Source organism: Nicotiana tabacum, chromosome 24, assembly GCF_000715075.1.
Source record: "Nicotiana tabacum cultivar K326 chromosome 24, ASM71507v2, whole genome shotgun sequence".
NCBI classification, from domain to species: Eukaryota; Viridiplantae; Streptophyta; class Magnoliopsida; order Solanales; family Solanaceae; genus Nicotiana; species Nicotiana tabacum.
This window is the reverse complement of record NC_134103.1, coordinates 40,066,182-40,086,797: the sequence shown is the minus strand read 5'-3', so window position 1 is coordinate 40,086,797 and position 20,616 is coordinate 40,066,182. Positions and strand designations below refer to the sequence as shown.

The following is a 20,616-nucleotide window of genomic DNA, read 5'->3' as shown; positions in this document are numbered from 1 at the left end:
TTACAGAAATGATAGCCACTCTTTTATAGTGGAGGGATCCTACTTTGGATATAATAAAAGATACATAGTGGGGATCCCATGATAGATTAGTTAATTTAGCTTTTCCTTAATTCCCGCCGAGATTCTCTCCCCAAGTGCGGCTACAACGGCTCTTGTCTCTTAGCTCGATCTTGGTCGGACTTGATATAGGTCGATCTCCAGATTTCGAGCTCGATATTGACTCGGGCTCAGTATTGACTCGGGCTCGGATCTTGAATTCGATAACGCCACTTCACATTATAGTTCGATTTGGACTCGAGTTCGATAATGACTTCGAGCTCGGTATTGATCGGTCCCTGAATCTTGAGCTTGGTAACCTGCCTTCAGATCTCATCTCGGTATTATGAAAACGACCCTCGGTCCATCATGTTCCAATCTTGACTAATTACATGAAGGGCAAAATCGATTTTGACCGTATACACATACATGTATTTAAGATAATAACTACAGCAATAATAAAACAGTCATAATAGAAGTGCAATGAATTTCACTCCCGTTTTTTGAGAATATTTGAGCATTATAGCCTTTTGGAATCGTTGTTCCTTTGGACATATTATGTCCTTAATGGATTAATAGATGAATACTTTCGTGGTCTCTGTTCAAATTCTGTCTCCTAATAGCCTTGTAAGCTAAATATCACCTTTAAAAGTAATTGGATGAATCCTTTCTCAAACAAACTTAGCCAATGTGAACTAACATGGGACAAAATTTTAAAAATAGCCTCAAAAAGAGTCATTTGTGCAAATACCCCGTTTCCTGCTCTCCAATATTGGTCTCTTTATAGTTATTATGCTAATAGTAATAGAATAGCAGTAGTAACAACAATACCCATACCCATGATAAATTTCTAGATTAAAATGCTGTGTCTAGAAAAGTATTCTTTTTCTTCTTTTATTTTTTCTCGTTTTTTAAAAGTCATGTGTGTGTTCGTGAAAAGGGTTTTCAGATGAATCTGGAAGTTCTTCGGTCTACATCATCTCTTCGAGACAAGTAGATAAAATTAAATGGTGGGCCGAACAGTCTTATCCCTTCTTAAATGGATGATATATGTGTCTAAATTTTACTATTTGGTTAGTGATGTCTTAAATCATACTTATTATTTTAACAATTTTACATCTACTTTATCACTGTAAAATCTTACTCCTCCAACGGATGATGATTATGTTTCTTACCTAAGAAAAATAAGATGATATCGATTTATGATTTTGGAATTTATATTTGCAATCAAATACCAGGACATAATTAAGTCATTTTCGTAATGTGAAAAATTAGATATAACATTATTTCGTATCCCCTATAACTTAACCTCTTCCTCTTTAAGAAACTAATTTACCATGTGTTGTTCTTTTCCTTTTTATGAAATAGAATATTTTAATTAGAGGTTTTGAGGCCCCAAAATGGTATGTAATAAAAGGTTTGATGAGTCACACATTTCTCTCTCCTGGGTAATCTACTGGTAATTTTTTCCTGAAAAAATAAAAGAATTAAGAGGGTTTTAACTTTTAAGTAGCCAAGATGTTCGTTTTTTTTTCTTTCTAAACTTCGATTTTATACATAAAAGATGTCTATACAACATAATAAAACAACTCAAAAATGTATTATAGGTAAGTGTCTAAACTAAATTAGTACGTGATATGTTATTTAGATTTGAGATAGAGCCGGTACCCTGTTGGACGAGGTTAATACACCTAATGTGTAAAACATTAATATATTTACCGTTAGTAGATAATTAAGTTTAACTTCGTGTACTGATGGTGTCAAAATACTTACAGTTATATTTTTGTGATAATTATTAATTAATAATCTCTTTTCAGCCGATGGTCTATCAGAAATATCATCTCTACCTTCACAAGGTATGAGTAAGGTCTGCGTATACACTACCCTTCTCAGACCCTATTTATAAAATTTCACTGGGTATGTTGTTGTTGTTATTATTATTAATTAGTAATCAATAAAAATGATAACTTACATCCTATCACAGATTAAACAATACTTATTGTGTAAAAATCTTGACATGTATATATAACTTAAATCCTAAAAAGTGGGATTATTAACTTGAAAAACAAGGCAAACAACATGCTAAAGATTTTTATATTGATCATATATATAAACTAAATCCTGTAATCTTTACTTCTATATATGCATTGACAAAATTAATTTTCTTACATTATCAAGTCAACAAGGTAATTAAAAATAAGTACAATTAACTTGCAAAAGAAGACAAGTAGCTTTGTACAACAAATTAAATTACACTTATGGTATAAAACAATATTTACGCTTAGTATATATAATTTTTTAAACAATTAATTTAAAAAGGCTAAAAATTCACAGTTTTAACTTTTAACTAAAGGTGTCAAGGGGCCAGTCCGGACTAGTGAAAAAGGAGACAGGAGACCGGCCGGTCTATGGACCGGGCCGGTTACCGGGTTTACCGGGCCCTAGCCCATCCGGTGATTTAATGAACCGGAATGGTTCCGGGCTCAAGGGGCCGGGCCGGGATGGTTTTATTTAATTTTTTTAGTTCTTTTTTGTATTTTGTATAACTACCGTAATTTATATTAAGATAAAATAAAAATATAAAATAAAAAAAATAATGTTATAAAAAGAGTAATGTTATAAAAAGAGTGTTTGAATAAAGGATGCAAATGCTTTAAAATTCTTATATTTGAATATTTCATTAAGAATTTAATATAATAGAATACAATGAAGATGGATAAAAATTGTACTTATAATTTGATTTTTTTTATTTCAAACTTGCAAATTAATGTTTACATTTAACAACAACTAAATTAACAAAAAAGAGTAAATTCAAAGTTTAATTATAAAATATAAATCTAGAACTTCAAAGGTTTTGCATTGTCTTAGTAATTTCTTCATAATCAATATTAACTTCTTGGCCATCTTCTGGAGTGTTAAATTTAGATGGGTTACCATGTGTTAATACATCTCCAAGTTCCTTATCTTCTGGTTTATCAACATCTTCACGTCCCTGACTTCTTCGTTCCGATCTAATCCAATCTCTGAAATATACTAAAATTTCCAAAGCATTGCTTCCCAATGAGTGACGGGTGTCTCCTAATTGTTGTCTTGCTTGACTAAATGCACTCTCTGATGCAACAGTTGAAATTGGCACATTCAGCACGTCCCGAGCCATAGCGGAAAGAACAGAAAATTACTTTTTATTCTCATGCCACCATCCCAACGGTGAAAATTCCTTTGTGCGAGGCTCTGTTTGATTTTGCAAGTAGAATTGAAGTTCATCAATGAGTGCTACTGGTTTGAGTGAAAGGAAATATAGACCAAATATTTATAACCATCAAGGCCTTCATCTTCATCCATAGTAGCAGATGCAGTAGAAGTAGTACAATGCATAATGAGATTAACATTGCCTACATTAATAGCATCATCATCAATTATATTTGCATAATAATTATATAATTGCTGTAAATAATCATTTAGCTTGTTCATACAACAATATATATCTGGAGTTTCAATTGGTCCAATCTCCATATAAGTATATAAATCATTGATTAATTGGTGACAATTAGACATCTTAATAGAAGGATTTAAAACATCACCCATTAAGTAAATCGGAGGAATTGGAAAGAAATATTTTTTGAATTTTGCTTGTATTTTTTCAACAGCATCCTTATATTTTTCTTTCTTTCTTCTTGAAGTCTTGAATATTTGAAATTGAATTTCGCAACTCCAATGTTATCACGAAGAAACGTCAATTTTTCAAAGTTCAAACTTCAAACTTCAAATAATACCATAAATTAAATTCCCAAAAAAATAGAGTCAAATAGTTGATTGCAATTTAGGTGAAGAATAAGAGAATGACAATTGAGAATTTGAGTATGAGAAATGAGAGATGAGTGAAGAAATGAAGAAGAGGGGAGTGTATTTATAGTTTTTCAAAGGGCTAAATTAGTAATTACTAAAAGTGTTATTTTTTAAAAAATATCAAAAAGGGATATTCTTGCAAAATATCCGTTGGGCAACGATCAAATTGGAAACTGACCGTTGCCAACGGTCAAGTTAATTTAAATTTTTTTTTCTAAAATAGCCGTTGGACCGATCCAGTTAACCGGTTAACAAGTGATTTGATTTTACTGGTCTAGACCGGCCCGATTAACCGAAATTTTGAAGCTAGCCGGCTCAACTCCTTACCCCGAACCAAGCCCTGCCCGGCCCTTACCTACCGGTCCGATTTGGTCCGGTTTAATACCGGTCTGGGCCGATCGGAACCGGGTCAACCCGGCCGGTTAAACACCCATACTTTTAACCCAAGCGGGACAAACGACCCTACAAAAAAGGTTACGTGGTCTTGTAAGGAAGTTTCGGTTAAAAGTAGCGCGTTTATTTCAAAGTCTCTCCTCCATTATAATTTATACCCCATAGGCCATAGCTGCTGATTTTTAAGTCTTCTCTTTGACAAAATATCCCCTCTACAAAATCTTCCACTTGTTTCTTCTTTTTCTCCTTAGATTCTCTCATTTACTAACTCCTCATCTTATTAATAATAAAACTAATTTCATCCCTTTATTCATCGTTCCTTTATTTTTTCTTCGTCACTCTCCTCTGTTCTTTGTCAGAGTTGTTAAGGCAGCTGAACAATTTTCTCCAGCGATCTTGCTCAAGAAATCGATTTTCGGGAACCCCATGTGAACAAAAGGTAATAATTTTGGTTTTCAAGTAGTTTTATTTCCTGAAATTGAAGTTTCCTTTAATGTCTTTGAGCTAGAAGCGCTTTGACTTTTTGTCTATTTTCGGCCACTGAAGAAGCTGAAAAGAACTAGTTTTGAAAATTGAGAATTCTCTCTCTGTATACAGTTCAACTCTGAGGATTTTGTAATTCTTGTTTCTTTTTTTTTAATCGTACTTTTTAGGCAATCATGTCTTAATTTCTGGAGAAAAGAGCTCCCATTTTGTCAATTTACTTGGAAATGATTACAAGACCATTCTTTGGTCTTAAGCTTCGTGTAAAATCAGTAAGAGGACTCTTACACTTTGTTATGATCAGGTTGAGGAAATTCCCCTTCTTTTTTCCGTATCTTTTGTTAGTTTGTTCCTCTAATTCTGAATCATGGGCATCAAGTTTTGAGCTTTTTGCATAAAAACATAAATAAAGAGAAGTACAATAAGAAGAAGAGAAAAAAAGATGGACCTTTATTTTTGTGTATTGAAGATGGGGGAGTAAGTTGTGAGTTGGAAATGTGATGGCGAACTGGTCAATTGGGGCACATTAGTCTTATTATCTGGTTTGAGCCAAGTGGTAATGAGGTGGGGTCTCACTTTTGTATTTGAAAATCTATATGGTTGGTTTTTTGGTATAATCATTCAATGCTGACCTTTCTTTTGTTTCTAGATGGAACACAAACAAAATTTTCAACTTTGTCTCATATTTTATTTACCACGTGCATAGACTTCTTTTACACTAATGAGTTTAACTTTTTTATAAACTCACAATCCAATCATCTAAAATACAGTATAATTATATGTAACGGTCCGTAATAAGTGGGATTAGTAACATGAAAAATAAGGTAGATCATTTGCTACAACAGATTAAAATATACTGGTGGTGTAAAGATTCTTTACCGTGTCAGTGAATATAAATTAAATCTTAGTCTAATATAGGATGCTGCAGTAGTTTCAACCATGAAGTTTTTCTTGTCTCTTTTCGATGTTGCTTTGAGCGAAAAATATCAGATTTTGGGAAATGAATGTGAAACCAAGACTCTAGCCTGTTTGGCCAAACTTCTAAAATCTGCTTATTTTGAAAACTGCTTTTTTCAAAAGTGCTTTTCATAAAAGTACTTTTTAGTGAGAATCAGTTTGTGTTTGACTAATTAATTTGAAAAATACTTTTGAGCAATAATTAGTGTTTGGCCAATCTTTTGAAAACTGCTTCTAAGTGTATTTTTCTCAAAAGTGCTTCTCAGAAAAGTATTTTTGGAGAGAAGCTACATTTTTCTTTTTCTCAAAAACTGCTTCTGCTTCTCCTCAAAAACACTTTTTTTTCCTTCTAAAAGCTTGGACAAACACCTCAATTTTTTGCCAAAAGCACTTTTGGCCCCCCAAAAAGCTTGGCCAAACAGGCTATTCTTGTCATGACTCATTGATTGTTAATAAAGGTGGAACGAGAGTTTTACAGAAATAAAGGAAAATGATTATAGTCTTTGGACTTTGTTGACAAACTTTTTGGTTATGAAAGGAAGCTATCTTGTCAAATTCTTCATGGTTTTCATATTCCTCAACATTTACAAGAAAGAAGACAATAATCTAATAAAGCTTTAACTCTTCATAGCTTTTATGCAGTGATTTGATCTTCTTATATTCGATTGATTTCACTTATAAGTCCCTGAAGTATTCTACTCAAATTCGTCCTATGTTGAGCAGGCATTTCATCAAATCTAAGATCTTGCGGTCAGGCAATGGAGAAAGTAGTGACATTAGTTGCATTTAGACTATTTGTTATTCTATCAATTTTACTTCTACCAAATGTATCCGAGGCAGAACCTAGATCTCAGACGGTCCAGATCATATGCGGTAACCAACTGGAGCATAATACTACAATTTATGTCCCAAATTTTGTTGCCACAATGGAAACCATAAGTGAGCAAATGAGAACTAGAGGCTATGGAGTAGCAGTCACCGGCACTGGACTGGACGCTAACTATGGACTAGCACAGTGCTATGGTGATCTTTCTTTACTTGACTGTGTCTTATGCTATGCTGAAGCCCGAACAGTCCTTCCTCAGTGCTTTCCTTTCAATGGAGGGCGAATTTATCTCGATGGCTGCTTTATGCGGGCTGAGAATTACACATTCTATGACCAGTATTTAGGACCTGAAGACAGACATGTCTGTGGAAATAGAACCAGAAAGGGTTCTTTGTTCCAACAAACCGCTAGACGGGCTGTTCAGCAAGCTGTTGCTAATGCACCAAACAATAATGGCTATGCAAGCGCTGAAGTGGCAGTGCCCGGGGCAACAAATGAGACAGCTTATGTCCTAGCTGATTGCTGGAGAACACTGAGTGCTAACTCGTGCCGAGCTTGTTTGCAAAATGCATCTGCCTCTATGATGGGGTGCTTACCCTGGTCAGAAGGCCGAGCGTTGTACACTGGATGCTTCATGAGGTACTCGGATGTTAATTTTCTTAACGCTTTAGCTACCAGTGGAGACTCATCATCAAATGGTAATTTTTACTGTCTTCTTCTTTTGAAACTGTCATGTGGACCATGTGTCTGATAAATTGACAAATTTTCAGGAAATGTGGTAGTAATTGTAATTGCTGTTGTTAGTGCTGTGGTCGTTTTGGTAGTGGGAGCTGTTATCGCCTTTTATATGTGGAAGAACAAACAAATACAGAAGAAGAGAAAAGGTAAAACCTTTGGTAATATTTCAGCTATGGCTTTAGCTTTGAATATTTCTGAAGTAACTAAGAGTTTGAAATATCCAGGTTCCAATGATGTGGAGAAATTAGTGAAGACCCTTCACGATAGTAGTCTGAACTTCAAGTATTCAACTCTTGAGAAAGCCACCGGGTCTTTTGATGAGGCGAACAAGCTCGGTCAAGGTGGATTTGGCACAGTTTACAAGGTAGTGGGCTGAGAATATTACCGGTTAACATATTTTATGTTTTCAGTTTATCCATTACTCTAATTCACAATTACGAGTATCCACATCTTCACATCAGAGTAAGTCTATACGATATGCTTATGTTGTCAGGGAGTTCTACCAGATGGGAGAGAGATTGCTGTCAAAAGGCTGTTCTTCAATAACAAACACAGAGCTGCAGACTTCTACAACGAAGTCAACATTATTAGCAGTGTTGAGCACAAAAATCTAGTAAGGCTATTAGGATGCAGCTGTTCTGGACCTGAAAGCCTTCTCGTATATGAGTTCCTCCCGAACCAGAGTCTTGATCGGTTTATCTTTGGTGGGTAGCAGTAGCAGACTTTGCTCTATCTTAAATTTTGTTTTATACAACTGCTGCAATGACTTTGTCTCACTCTTGATTCTTGTTGGCACGAAACCTTGAAATTGGCAGACCCTAGCAAAGGTAAAACACTGAACTGGGAAAAAAGATTTGACATCATTATAGGGACTGCAGAAGGTTTGGTCTACCTCCACGAAAACAATAAGACGAGGATTATTCATAGAGATATAAAAGCCAGCAATATTCTGTTGGATTCAAGGCTCAGAGCAAAAATTGCTGATTTTGGGTTGGCCAGGTCTTTCCAAGAAGACAAGAGTCACATAAGCACTGCCATTGCTGGGACTTTGTTAGTGATTCTTTTCTTTCACCATTTATATCATAGCTTAAAACTTTTGCTCACTAAATATTAGTTATCTCTTAATCAATGGTTAATTTTCCATTCTTTCCTTCACAGAGGATATATGGCCCCAGAATACTTGGCCCATGGCCAATTAACCGAAAAGGCAGATGTTTACAGCTTTGGTGTTCTCTTATTGGAGATTGTTACGGGAAGGCAGAATAATAGAAGCAAACACACTGAATACTCTGACAGCTTAATTTCTATTGTAAGTTGTGAACAAATTCTTATATGTACTTCCAATATATAGAAAGTTTTTGCTCATTGGTTTAGCTGTTTCCGTATATTGGATGATAACAGGCATGGCAGCATTTTCAACATGGGAGAGTAGAGGAATTGTTTGATCCAAATCTTATGTTGCGCAACTACCATACAATCAATGTAAAAAATGAGGTTCTAAGAGTGGTACATGTCGGACTTTTGTGCACACAAGAGGTTCCGGGATTAAGACCATCTATGTCCAAGGCATTGCAGATGCTGGTAAAGAAAGAAGAGGAGTTACCTGCACCGACTAATCCTCCATTTATAGATGAGAAAACCATGGAGCTTCACGACCCTTGGGATACCCCATCTTATCCCCATAGAGAAGGTGATTCGGCTTCAATTGCCAACATCTCTCACAGTTCTTTCTACCCCAGATGATGTTTCAGTGGCCTCATAAATCTGCGAGAGAATGAAATCTCGACTATCATCTTGCCTCATGTTCCTTTTTGCATACTATAGGAGCAAATGTTTTGTTAGCAACAGCTTGCTATTATTATTGTAATGGTGAAGTGTTTGCGCATAGGGGCCGGTTTATTATTGTTTCTAAACGTATACAGAGAAATCAGAGAGCTTTTAATGAGAATTAGATAATATGCAGTGTGCTAGCTAATGGAGGTATTGATTCTTATACATTTTGAATCATTTCAATAATAATCATCTTCTGTAATTCTTGCTTCTTCTTTATCCATTAGTAATTTCACTAAGCCTTTTTCCTTTTTGGTTCACGAAGATTCTAGAACGTAGTCATCCAACACCTAGGCTTTTGGCTTGAAAATTACGTTGCTGCTTGTCATTCAGTTTTGAATGTTCTTTCAACGAATATAAAGAGAAATAAGTGGGACAAATCACCTAGGCTATTGACCATTTGTTGTTGTAATTCTAATTATGCCATTTTGGTTTTAGAATGATGCTTCTCTTATAGTTGCGACATATTTAGGTTGAAACTTCATTAACTGGTAATATTATTTGTTCAAAAAATATATCACTAGTGTAATCCTTCCTACCTCTCCATTACAGAAATTTCTACCTCCCTCTCAAAGACAAAATTTGCCAATAATTTTGATGCGTGCATAAATTTAAGTGTAAGAATTTACTAAAATAGCAATAAATAATAGATATGAACATGCAATATTAAAAATATAATAGGTTCAATACTAAAAATTTTAAAAGTTGGACATACAAGCCGCCTTCATATAATATTCTATAACATGAATTCAGATTAGACATGGTATTGCATAATGACCTGCCTGCCTGCCTACAAAATTAACACATTATAATTTTTCCTTGTTTTTACTCTTTTAATCAAATGTTCACTCTCGTCATTACATTTAGGTTGGTGGAAATTATCCACTATGTTGACTTAACATTAACTTAATATTTGGTCTTATAATAGTCGGCGGACATGACTTGAGAAATTTTCACGAATAGGCTATTCGACTTTTGATCCAGCTTAAAAAAATTGCATGAAAATTACTCCCAGCCAGGAGTTGAGGTTTAATTCCTGACACATTGGCATGCAAATACAACCCAATCCACCTATTGGCAAGAAACAGCCCAGCTTCAAGTTATTGGACGGGTTTGACATTTTAACTAAAAGAAATTGGCAAATTATAGTCTCATCCCCTATTTTTTCAAAGAGGCGTTTGGTACTTTGATATTCGATTTATCAATTGTATATTTCGAATACCGTATCAAAGTAGTTCGATACGATTATTGTTATTTCTTGTTTAGTTTGATATGGTACGATTTCAGTTTGATACATTAAAGGATTCGTATTCTTTTTAAAGGAATATCAATTGTCATATTATATACACTGACAATTAACATACGTTCAGGCTTGAAAAAATATATAACGAGTAGCAACACTTGCCAATTGCAGCAATAACTAATAACGAGCATCCGTCATTCTAAATTTCTAACTTGCGAATTGCAGCAGCAACTAACGAGCTACCTGCTCCTACTCACAAAATCCAATTACACATTCTAATTGGAGCCTCCAAGTCATTCTAAAACTGCAGCCAATTAATGTTTAAATTCCAACCAAACATTCTAAACAGCAACAATCATTCTATGCTAACCTATGAAAGTATAATATTTGGTAAAACAGTTCGGTAATTTGGTAGTAACCAAAATAACCAAACCTTAAAATTGAAAACCATATCGTACTCCGAATTTGGAGAAAATTAATACTCTAAGTATCGAAAAATCAAAATCAAAATCAAAGTATTGAATTAATTCGGTTTGGTCTGATTTGTTGGAATTTATGTCACCCTAACTTTCCCTTCTATTCTCTCTCCCACAACGCGTGTTATTCTAAGGTTGCACTGTGGCACGAGGGGAAGGACGGGAGAGGGGAGGTGAATTGTGTCTCGCCTTTTTTTCGTGAATACCTAATTCAGACTCAAACAACTAGTGAAGTGTGGAATTTAAAAAACACAATAATTTTACGTGAAAAATTGCCTTACTCAAGGGAGTAAAACTCACGATCATTCAGTATAGGATTTGCCTTCAAAATTTTACTAACTTCAAAGAGCAGTTTTTAGGTTATATGATCACGCCCAACTCTAGTCCTAAAAAGGATAAGCGGCTGCTGCAAATATAATCTGGTCTAAGAGTTCGAAACCAAATCTCACAGAGAACTAATGTTTAGCTACAAGTGTTTACTATCACTAAGAAGACAAGCTTGAATAATTCCTAAGTTATAAATATTAAGATTCTTATGTCTAACTAATTAACTAACAATTTAAAGTAGTAAATTAACAACTAGAGATTCTAAGGGTTGGAGATAAGATTAAGAAGGCCTAGAGTTATGATTTTTCCAATTGTCGGAATCCTTCCCGCAATCTCCTATGATATCGCCTAAGTATTCTCTACCGATCGTGAGTACTTCGGGTGTAGAGTTCTCTTCCGAGCAACTACCACAATTTACTAGACATATTCTTCCAAACTATGCTAGCTGGCACAAGTTCGCCACTGACTAAGATCACACTAAGGTTTCGTTATTTCTAATCCCACCTTTAAACCCTCCTTATTGATTCCTCATATACATTAGGAGTGATGTTGTCCAATAACTATCTATATGTGTACCCTTTTTCAAGCAATACATACTAAATAGGTACAATCAATTGATGACCATTCAATCAACAACAATAAACACGTAGTTGAACAAGTAGAGAAATCCAACGACTCAATTATATAAACACATAACGAGAATTTTCTTACAAAAGGTTCCATCAAAACCCTAGATAACAAATTAGCTATTCATAATAGTATGCAAAACTACAATACTAGAATTCATAACCAATAATGAAAATAGGAAGAAGGAAGTGAAAAACTCGTAGAAGAATTCTCCGCCTTGCTCCTAGTGTGTTCTTGCCTCCTTAGGTCGAATCCCCTTCTAAAAACGTTCAACCTTCTCCTTAGACATGTTTAGGGAGTATTTATATGCTAGGGTTGAAGTCTCCAAGTCCAAAAATGAGTAGGAAAGTCAGAGTATTTTTATTCGCGAACTTTTGACCACCGGGCACCTGACCTCGCGAGGCTAGACTTGTAGCACGGCCAAGCTGGCTACGCCTGGCCTGTAACACAGCCAAGCTGGCTACGCTTGACCTGTAGTGCGGCCAAGCTGGCTACAGAGCTGGCTACGCCTGGCCTGTAGCCAGGCTTTAGTACTTTGTATTTTTATGCTCTTTTCTTGCATTTTCGTCCTCTTTTTGTGCAACTTTCATTCGACTATTTCTTCCGATACTCCTATACATAAAATAATATAATTTAGCTCAAATGTCGCACAATTAATCACTAAACTAACAACATGTAAGGCGAGTAATGTACTAAAAATATAGCATTTGGCCAAATATCACTACCCCACACTTAAACGTTATTCGTCCTCGAGTCAACCACCAATTCACACTAACCTTGAGCACCTTATTTCCTTTTAACACATCCGAAGTACACCATACCTATGACTATGGTTGATAGCAATAATTAAACTTTAGCATATGCCTTAAACACACACTTCCCTTTACTTTATGCCATACTTCAAAAATTTATTCAATACCAAGACAACATGCTCATAACAATCCTAACCTCAGAAACCGACTCAATATCACAATACATTCATGGCTTGGATACTCAATATCGAAGAGAAGTATAATAACATAATCTATTCATCGTGAAACCATTTGCTCTCACAACTTCATCAAGGAGAGTAAGTAGAATCCACACATCCAAATCTCATGATCAAAAATATTTTAAGGACTCACATATATAAAAAATAAATCGCTCACTCTCACAAAAAAATCAAATGCATGCAAAAGGTACCATATGCTTGCCCTTTATGTAAACCTCCACTAGTGTAGGCTTGCTCGATCTAAAGTCAATTAGGACTTTTTCATGGTTGTAATGTGGGCTAAGGGACGTGTAGGATAAATTTAGGAATAATGACTAACCCTCCTAAGTACTTTAACACATCACAAAATTAACTTTAAGCGCATATTTCTTCAATCCCACTTCAATTTCATAAACAATATCATCCCAAAGATATTCTCTTTTTCATTAAGCACTATCTTAATATACGCTCTACTAGCAAGACAAAGACATCAATTTATTCATCTATATTTTTTCTTCTCTTTTTCTTCATTCATTCTTTTTTCAACTATATTTTTTTTCTTTTTCTTTTGCAATTTTCGCTAGTGGTGTATTATTTTGCAAAAGAAGTGCACCTTTCCTCCTTTCATTGGTTCCACTCGAAAGCTACCCAAGTTCCATCCTTACTTCTTCTAGTGCTCATTTTACAATTAAAGTGCTTTAAGAGGTACAAAGATCAAAACAATGACAATTAAGAAAAAATGGGTATAGGCTTGTAATGTTATTGCCAAATAAAAGACTATAGGTTCAAAATGGTTGACTAGGGATAATTTTTATTTGTGGTAAGCAGTAAGCTCGAAAAGATCAAAGAAAGCCTAGAATCATTTTTCAAGCAGAGCAAAACCTAGGATTTCACTTCAACTCACATGACGGGCAAGTTCTAGACTCTAGTGCAATGACACAGACTACACAAATTCTCACCACATATGGCACATGAATCACTAAGGATGGTTCCATTCCGACTCTCAAACAATTGCAAGTATTCACGAAGCCATCAATTATTAAGCATTAAGCACAAAGTGAACACAAGCCAAGAAAACGAGACATATGTGTCAATAGACATGCTATCCAATTCAACAAGACATTATAAGCAACTTCAAACCATATGGAAGGTAATATACATGCTAGAGCCTAAATATGCTACTATCAAACAAGTCAAAAGGGCGCCTACAAATCTCATCTTCCTTCTTTTATTCCTTAAATCCTAATCTACTCTAAAAATAAAAAATTAAGACCCGGTTCAAACTACATTCGATGGAAAAGAACCGAAGCACAAAGAAAAATCACGGGTACCTAAAGAAAATTAAAAGACATTTTTTTGGATTTTTCTATTTTTTCAATTATTTGTGTGTTTTTGGTTAGACTTTAACCCTCAAGAAAACTGTATAGGAGATCCATCGTCGGTTAAAGTCCAATCTTTTTCTATTTTTCTAAAAAATATTATTTAATTAAACTAACATAACTAAAATAGTATAGAAAGTCACCTAGACAATCTCCTCACCCCATACTTAAAATTGTGCATTGTCCCCAGTGCACACCATAACTAATAAGAGGGTAAAAGAAACTCCCTGGTAGGCCAAAGGCAGAAGCTCTACGTCATGACCCTAATTTCCCCTCGTAGGATGTCGTGATGGCACCTAGTCTCTATGACTAGGTAAGACTAACATTTGATAATAACTTAACAAGAATAATAAACAGGAATACTAAAATAGAACTAACAAAACTCATATAGTCTTCCAAAACAAAATCTCAACAACAACTTTCGCAAAACAGATGGAACTGAGTCATAAGCTCTATAGAGTAAACTAGAATGTCTACTACATCACTCTCTGAATAAAAATATAATAGGAAGTAAAGATAAAGGAAGGTGACTCCGAAACCTGCAGATGCTGAGTAAGTATACCTTGAAGTCTCTGGAAAGCAGCTAACAGTCGATCACTAACGTCTGGCACACGCAAACGTACCTGGATCTACACAAAGGATGTGCAGAAGCGTAGTATGAGTACACCACAACAATACCCAGTAAGTATCAAGCCTAACCTCAGTATAGTAGTAAAGAGGCCAGGTAAAGACACCTACTAGAATATAATAAACAAAATGAAAACGTTATAACAAGAAGTAATGGAAAGCGGGGGAATAAGTAATATGAAGCAAGTTAATAACATAGATTAATGAAAGTATTGTAAGCATAGAGATAACATAAGGGAAGAAAATGAAAAGAACCACAATTTTCATATATGGACAATAACTGAAGGAACAAGGAAGAACAAAACAACAAGAAGTTCTCCCACCAATAACTCTTTGCAACATGAGCTAAACAACAATAATCACAATAAGGTACCACCTCGTATATATCAAGAATCACAACCGAGGTACCACTTCATATTCACATTTCTCAATTTCAATCACAATCTTTCCTTATATCGCCGCGTGAGCCTTACATTTAAATAGTTTTGAAGACTTTTTCCTGAAATAGCTACACGCACTTTAGCTCACCTTATGACGCCACGTGGCTTCATGTAATTCCCTTACAAGCATTACACATATAAGTCCCACCTTATGCCGCCACATGCACATTAACCCCTATCTTTATACCACCGCATACACATCAATATCACATCACAATAAGAACTCGCACCACAAGTGCCCATATGTCACAACTTGCCAATAATCAACAATATCAATATTTTCACAACGATAGCCCATGGCTCAACCACAATGTGTACAAGAATAACAACAATAATAGTGAATGTAAAGTTCTCAACAAGAAGGATATCTCAACAATTAACACTCCGCCTCAATTTGATAACGACTTTCACAACTTCAACACCGATAACTCAACAATGAGAAAGATAATGTGTAACCACGATACTAAATAAGAATAACTCATAATGGAAGAGATAACATATACCGATGACTTCAAATAAGAATAATCGCAATGAAAGAGATAACATGTAATAATGACTTAAAATAATGGCAATCAACAATGAAAGAGATAACATATAACAATAAAAGAGGCAACAAGTTCTACTAAAGCATAAGAGCAAATTATCAAGTATGATGTAGAACAAGTATTAACAAAGTCATTTAAGGCATGTAAGGATAGCCTAACACAAGTAAGAATAGATTGACTTTAAGAATTGCGAACATGATATGACAATTCGTTTAAAGCATGAAAAAAGTCTAAGTAGCCTAAACCGGTCAAATACCACATACAACCCGTGTACCCACTCGTCACCTTGCGTACATGGCTTTCACATAGCACAAATGACACAATAAATCCCAAATCCTAAGTGGTAGTTTCCCCACACAAAGTTAGGCAAGATACTTACCTCAGCTAGGCCAACTCAATGATAGAAATAGCTCTTCCCCTAAAATTCGCCCCCACACGGCTCAAATCTAACAAAAATCGACTTAATATCATCAAAATATATAAGGAAAATCAATTACAATAGATAAAGCTATGATCTTTACACTTTTCCTAAAAAGTCAACAAAAGTTAACCCAGGGCTCGCCCGGTCATAACCCGGGTCTAAGGGTAGATTCTGACTATCCATAACCCTACGAGTTCATATATATGATTAATTTCAAAATTCGAGTCCAAATTGACTCTCAAAACTCAAATTCTTTATTTTTCAAAAACTTGACAAAGTTTCACAAATTTTCACTTTGATTCACATGATTTTGGTGTTACAATCTAACATATATTGATGAAATATAGTTGGAAATAGATTAGAGCAACTTACCCAAAGTTTGTAGATGAAAATCCCCCCTCCAAATCGCCTCCTACCGAGTCTAGGGTTCTAAAATAAGAGAATATGAGACGAAATCCCCACTTTAAGCTCTTCTGATCAGTTGCAGATGTCGCAATTGCGACATGGGTTTGTAATTGCGAATATTTCATCGCAAATGCGGCCACTGTCAGTCCTATGAGGAGGTCACAATTGCGACTCTGGCTTCACATTTGAAGCCTGTCTCTATCGCAAATGCGACTGGTTTGTTGCAAATGCAAACTACCATTCTACCTGAGCTTCTTCGCAATTGCGATCCAGGTATCGCAATTGCAATACCTAAGCCCCCCCTGCTAAGCTTGCAATTGCGAACCTTGTGTTCGCAAATGTGACACCACAGGCACCATGCACCAGATTTTTCATTTTCAGTTCAATCCATTCTGAAACATGTCCGAAACTCATCCGAGCCCTCGGGGCTCCAAACCAAACATCCACAAAAGTCTAAAACCATCATACAAACTCGCTTGCACGATCAAAACATAAAAATAATATCTATACGAACCGAACACTAAAACGTATAAGTTTCAAAGTAAATTTCAAGTATTGCAACTAAATGTCTGAATCTTATCAATTCAACTCCAAATGATACCAAATTTTGCAGACAAGTTCTAAATAGCATAACAGACCTATTCCAAGTCCCAAAATCAAATTCCGAAGCTCGATATCTAAAAGTCAACCTACGGTCAAACTTTTCAACTTCACATTGCCAAATTTCAGCAAATTAACATAAATCAACCTACGGACTTCCAAAATCAATTTCGGGGATACGCCTAAGTGTGAAATCACAATATGAAGCTATCGCTCCATCAAAATACAGTTCTGGGGTCGGTTTCACAAAAGTCAAAGTTTGGCCCATATTTTTAACTTAGGCTTCTAAGTCACGAATCAAAGGGTCCGAATCAATCCAAAAAGCTTCCCGGAACGAAACTAATCAACCCCGTAAGTCATAAAACTATAAACACACATGTGTGAAGCATCAAAAAGGGAAATGGGTCGCAATTACACAAACAACCGGTCGGGTCGTTACATTCTCCCCCTCTTAAAACAAAGTTCCTCTTCGAACGTGCATAAGGACATACTCGAAGTGGTGAATAGAAGAGGATAACGACTCCGCATGTCGTGCTCGGTCTCCCAGGTCGCCTCCTCGACCGGATGACTCCTCCATTGAACCTTCATTGAAGCAATGTTCTTTGATCTCAATTTCCGGACAATATAGCCACCGACTCCTCAATATAAGTCAAATCCTCGTCCAATTGGACTGTGCTGAAGTCTATAACATGAGACGAATCACCATAATACTTCCGGAGCATAGAAACATGGAACACTAGATGAACTGCAGACAAACTAGGTGGCAATGCAAGCTTGTAGGCCACCTCACCAATGCTCTCAAGGATCTCAAAATGTCGAATATACCTAGGGCTTAACTTGCCCTTCTTTCCGAACCTCATCACACCCTTCATAGGTGAAACCCGGAGCAAAAATCGCTCTCCAACCATGAATGCAACATCATGAACCTTCCATTTTGCATAACTCTTCTGTCTAGATTGGGCGGTACGAAGCTGATCCTGGATCAACTTGACCTTCTCGAAGGCATCTCGAACCAAATTTGTGCCCCATAACTTGGCCTCTCCCGGCTCAAACCAACCAATTGGAGAACGACACCGTCTCCTATATAGGGCCTCATAAGGAGCTATCTGAATACTCGATTGGTAGTTGTTATTGTAGGCAAAATCCGCAAGTGGCAAGAACTGATCCCAAGAACCCCTCGAAATCCATAACACAGGCACGAAGCATATCCTCCAATATCTGAATGGTGCGCTCAGACTGTCCGTTCATCTGGGGGTGAAATGTTATACTCGGCTCAACCCGTGTGCTTAGATCATGTTGTATAGCTCTCAAAAAATGCGATGAACTGCGTACCCCGGTCAGAGATGATGGATACCAGCACGCCATAAAGTTAGACAATCTCACGGATATAGATCTGAGCTAGATGCTCTGAAGAATAGGTAGTCACTACTAGAATGAAATGAGCCGACTTGGTCAACCTGTCCACAATCACTCCATACCATGCCAAATTTCTTTTGAGTATGTGGGAGCCCAACAATGAAATCCATGGTGACACGTTCCCATTTCCACTCGGGAATCTCAAGTCTCTGAAGCAAACCGCCCGGCCTCTAGTCCTCATACTTCACCTGCTGACAAATTAGGGACCGAACTACATACTCCTGTCTTTCTTCATTCTCCTCCACCAATAGTGCTACCTCAAATCCTGATATATCTTAGCGACACCCGGATGAATGGAGTACCGTGAACTGTGGGCCTCCACAAGAATCAACTCACGCAACCCATCCACACTAGGCAGATATAACTGGCCTTGCATCCACAACACAACGTCATCTCCAATAGAAACCTCCTTGGCATCGCCATGCTGTATCGTCTCCTTAAGAACAAGCAAATGGGGGTCGTCACTAACACTCTCTGATGCGATCATATAGAGAAGACCGAGAAACCATGCAAGCAAGAGCTCGACTGGGCTATCGAAACATCCAATCTAACAAACTGGTTAGCTAAGTCCTGAACATCCATGGCTAGTGGACTCTCTACTGTTGGTAGATATGCTAAACTGCCCAAGCTTTCCGCCTTTCGACTCAAGGCATCGTCCACCACATTAGCCTTCTCGGGATGATATAGAATAGTGATATCTGTCTTTAAGTAATTCTAACCATCTCCACTGCTGCAAGTTAAGATCTTTCTGTTTGAATAGATGTTATAGACTCCGGTGGTCGGTATAGACCTCACAAGGGACACCATACAAATAGTTCCTTCAAATCTTCAAAGCATAAACAATAGCTGCCAATTCCAAGTCGTGGACTGGATAATTCTTCTCATGGATCTTCAACTGTCGAGACGCGTAGGCAATCACCCTACCGTCTTGCATCAACACCGCACCAAGGCCAACACGTGATGCATCACAATACATAGTATAAGACCCCGAACACGTAGGCAACACCATCATTGGGGCTGTAGTCAAAGTAGTCTTGAGCTTTTGAAAGCTCGCCTCATACTCCTCAGACTATCTGAAAGGAGCACCCTTCTGGGTCAATCTGGTCATAGGTGCAATAATAGATGAGAAACCCTCTACGAAACGACGATAATACCAAGCCAAACCAAGGAAACTCCAAATATTAGTAGCTGAAGACGGTCTGGGCCAACTCTGAACTCCTTCAATCTTCTTCGGATCTACCTTGATCCCCACACTCGACATTAAATGACCCAAAAACGCCACCGAATCAAGCCAAAATTCACACTTTGAGAATTTTTCATACAACTTATTCTCTCTCAAGGTCTGAAGCATGATCCTCAAGTGCTACTCATGATCTTCCCGGCTGCGGGAGTACACTAAGATGTTGTCAATAAACACAATGACGAATAAATCAAGATATGACTGGAATACACTATTCATCGGGTGCATAAATGCTGCTGCGACGTTGGTCAGCCCAAATGACATCACAAGGAACTCATAGTGACCGTATCGAGTCCTAAAGGTAGTCTTCGGAATATTCAGATCCCGAATCTTTAGCTGATGATAACCTGACCGCAAATCAATCTTTGAGAACACTCTGTCACCCTATAGTTGATCAAATAAGTCATCAATGCATGGCAATGGATACCTGTTCTTCACTATAACCTTGTTCAACTGTCGATAATCAATACACATAAGCGTAGAACCATCCTTCTTCTTCACAAACAAGATCGGAGCACCCACGACGACACACTAGGCTGAATGAAACCCTTATCAAGCAACTCTTGCAACTACTCCTTTAACTCCTTCAACTCCGTTGGGGCCATACAATATGGTGGAATAGAAATGGGCTGAGTGCCCGGCAATAAGTCAATACCAAAATCGATATCCCGGCATGCCAGGAAGATCTGCTGGAAATACATCTAGGAAGTCTCTCATTACCGAAACTGACTCAATGATAGGAGTATCAGTTCTGACATCTATCACAAAGGGTAGATAGGCATCACACCCCT

General features: G+C 36.7%; 1 protein-coding gene across 2 annotated transcripts; it reads left to right on the top strand.

Annotated features, from left to right (window-relative positions):
* Positions 1-4,429: 4,429 nt before the first annotated feature.
* LOC107771014 (cysteine-rich receptor-like protein kinase 2) lies at positions 4,430-9,311 on the top strand. Of its 2 annotated transcripts, XM_016590339.2 has the most exons (9): positions 4,460-4,714; positions 4,929-5,062; positions 6,439-7,239; positions 7,312-7,425; positions 7,504-7,643; positions 7,773-7,983; positions 8,095-8,329; positions 8,438-8,588; positions 8,681-9,311. In XM_016590339.2, the coding sequence occupies exons 3-9, from the start codon at positions 6,474-6,476 to the stop codon at positions 9,020-9,022; spliced, it is 1,959 nt and encodes a 652-aa protein (XP_016445825.1). In that variant the 5' UTR covers positions 4,460-4,714; positions 4,929-5,062; positions 6,439-6,473; the 3' UTR covers positions 9,023-9,311. The 2 variants fall into 2 exon arrangements, with proteins under 2 accessions (XP_016445827.1, XP_016445825.1); XM_016590341.2 differs by lacking the exon at positions 4,929-5,062 and having other exon boundaries at positions 4,430-4,714.
* The last annotated feature ends 11,305 nt before the right edge of the window (positions 9,312-20,616 follow it).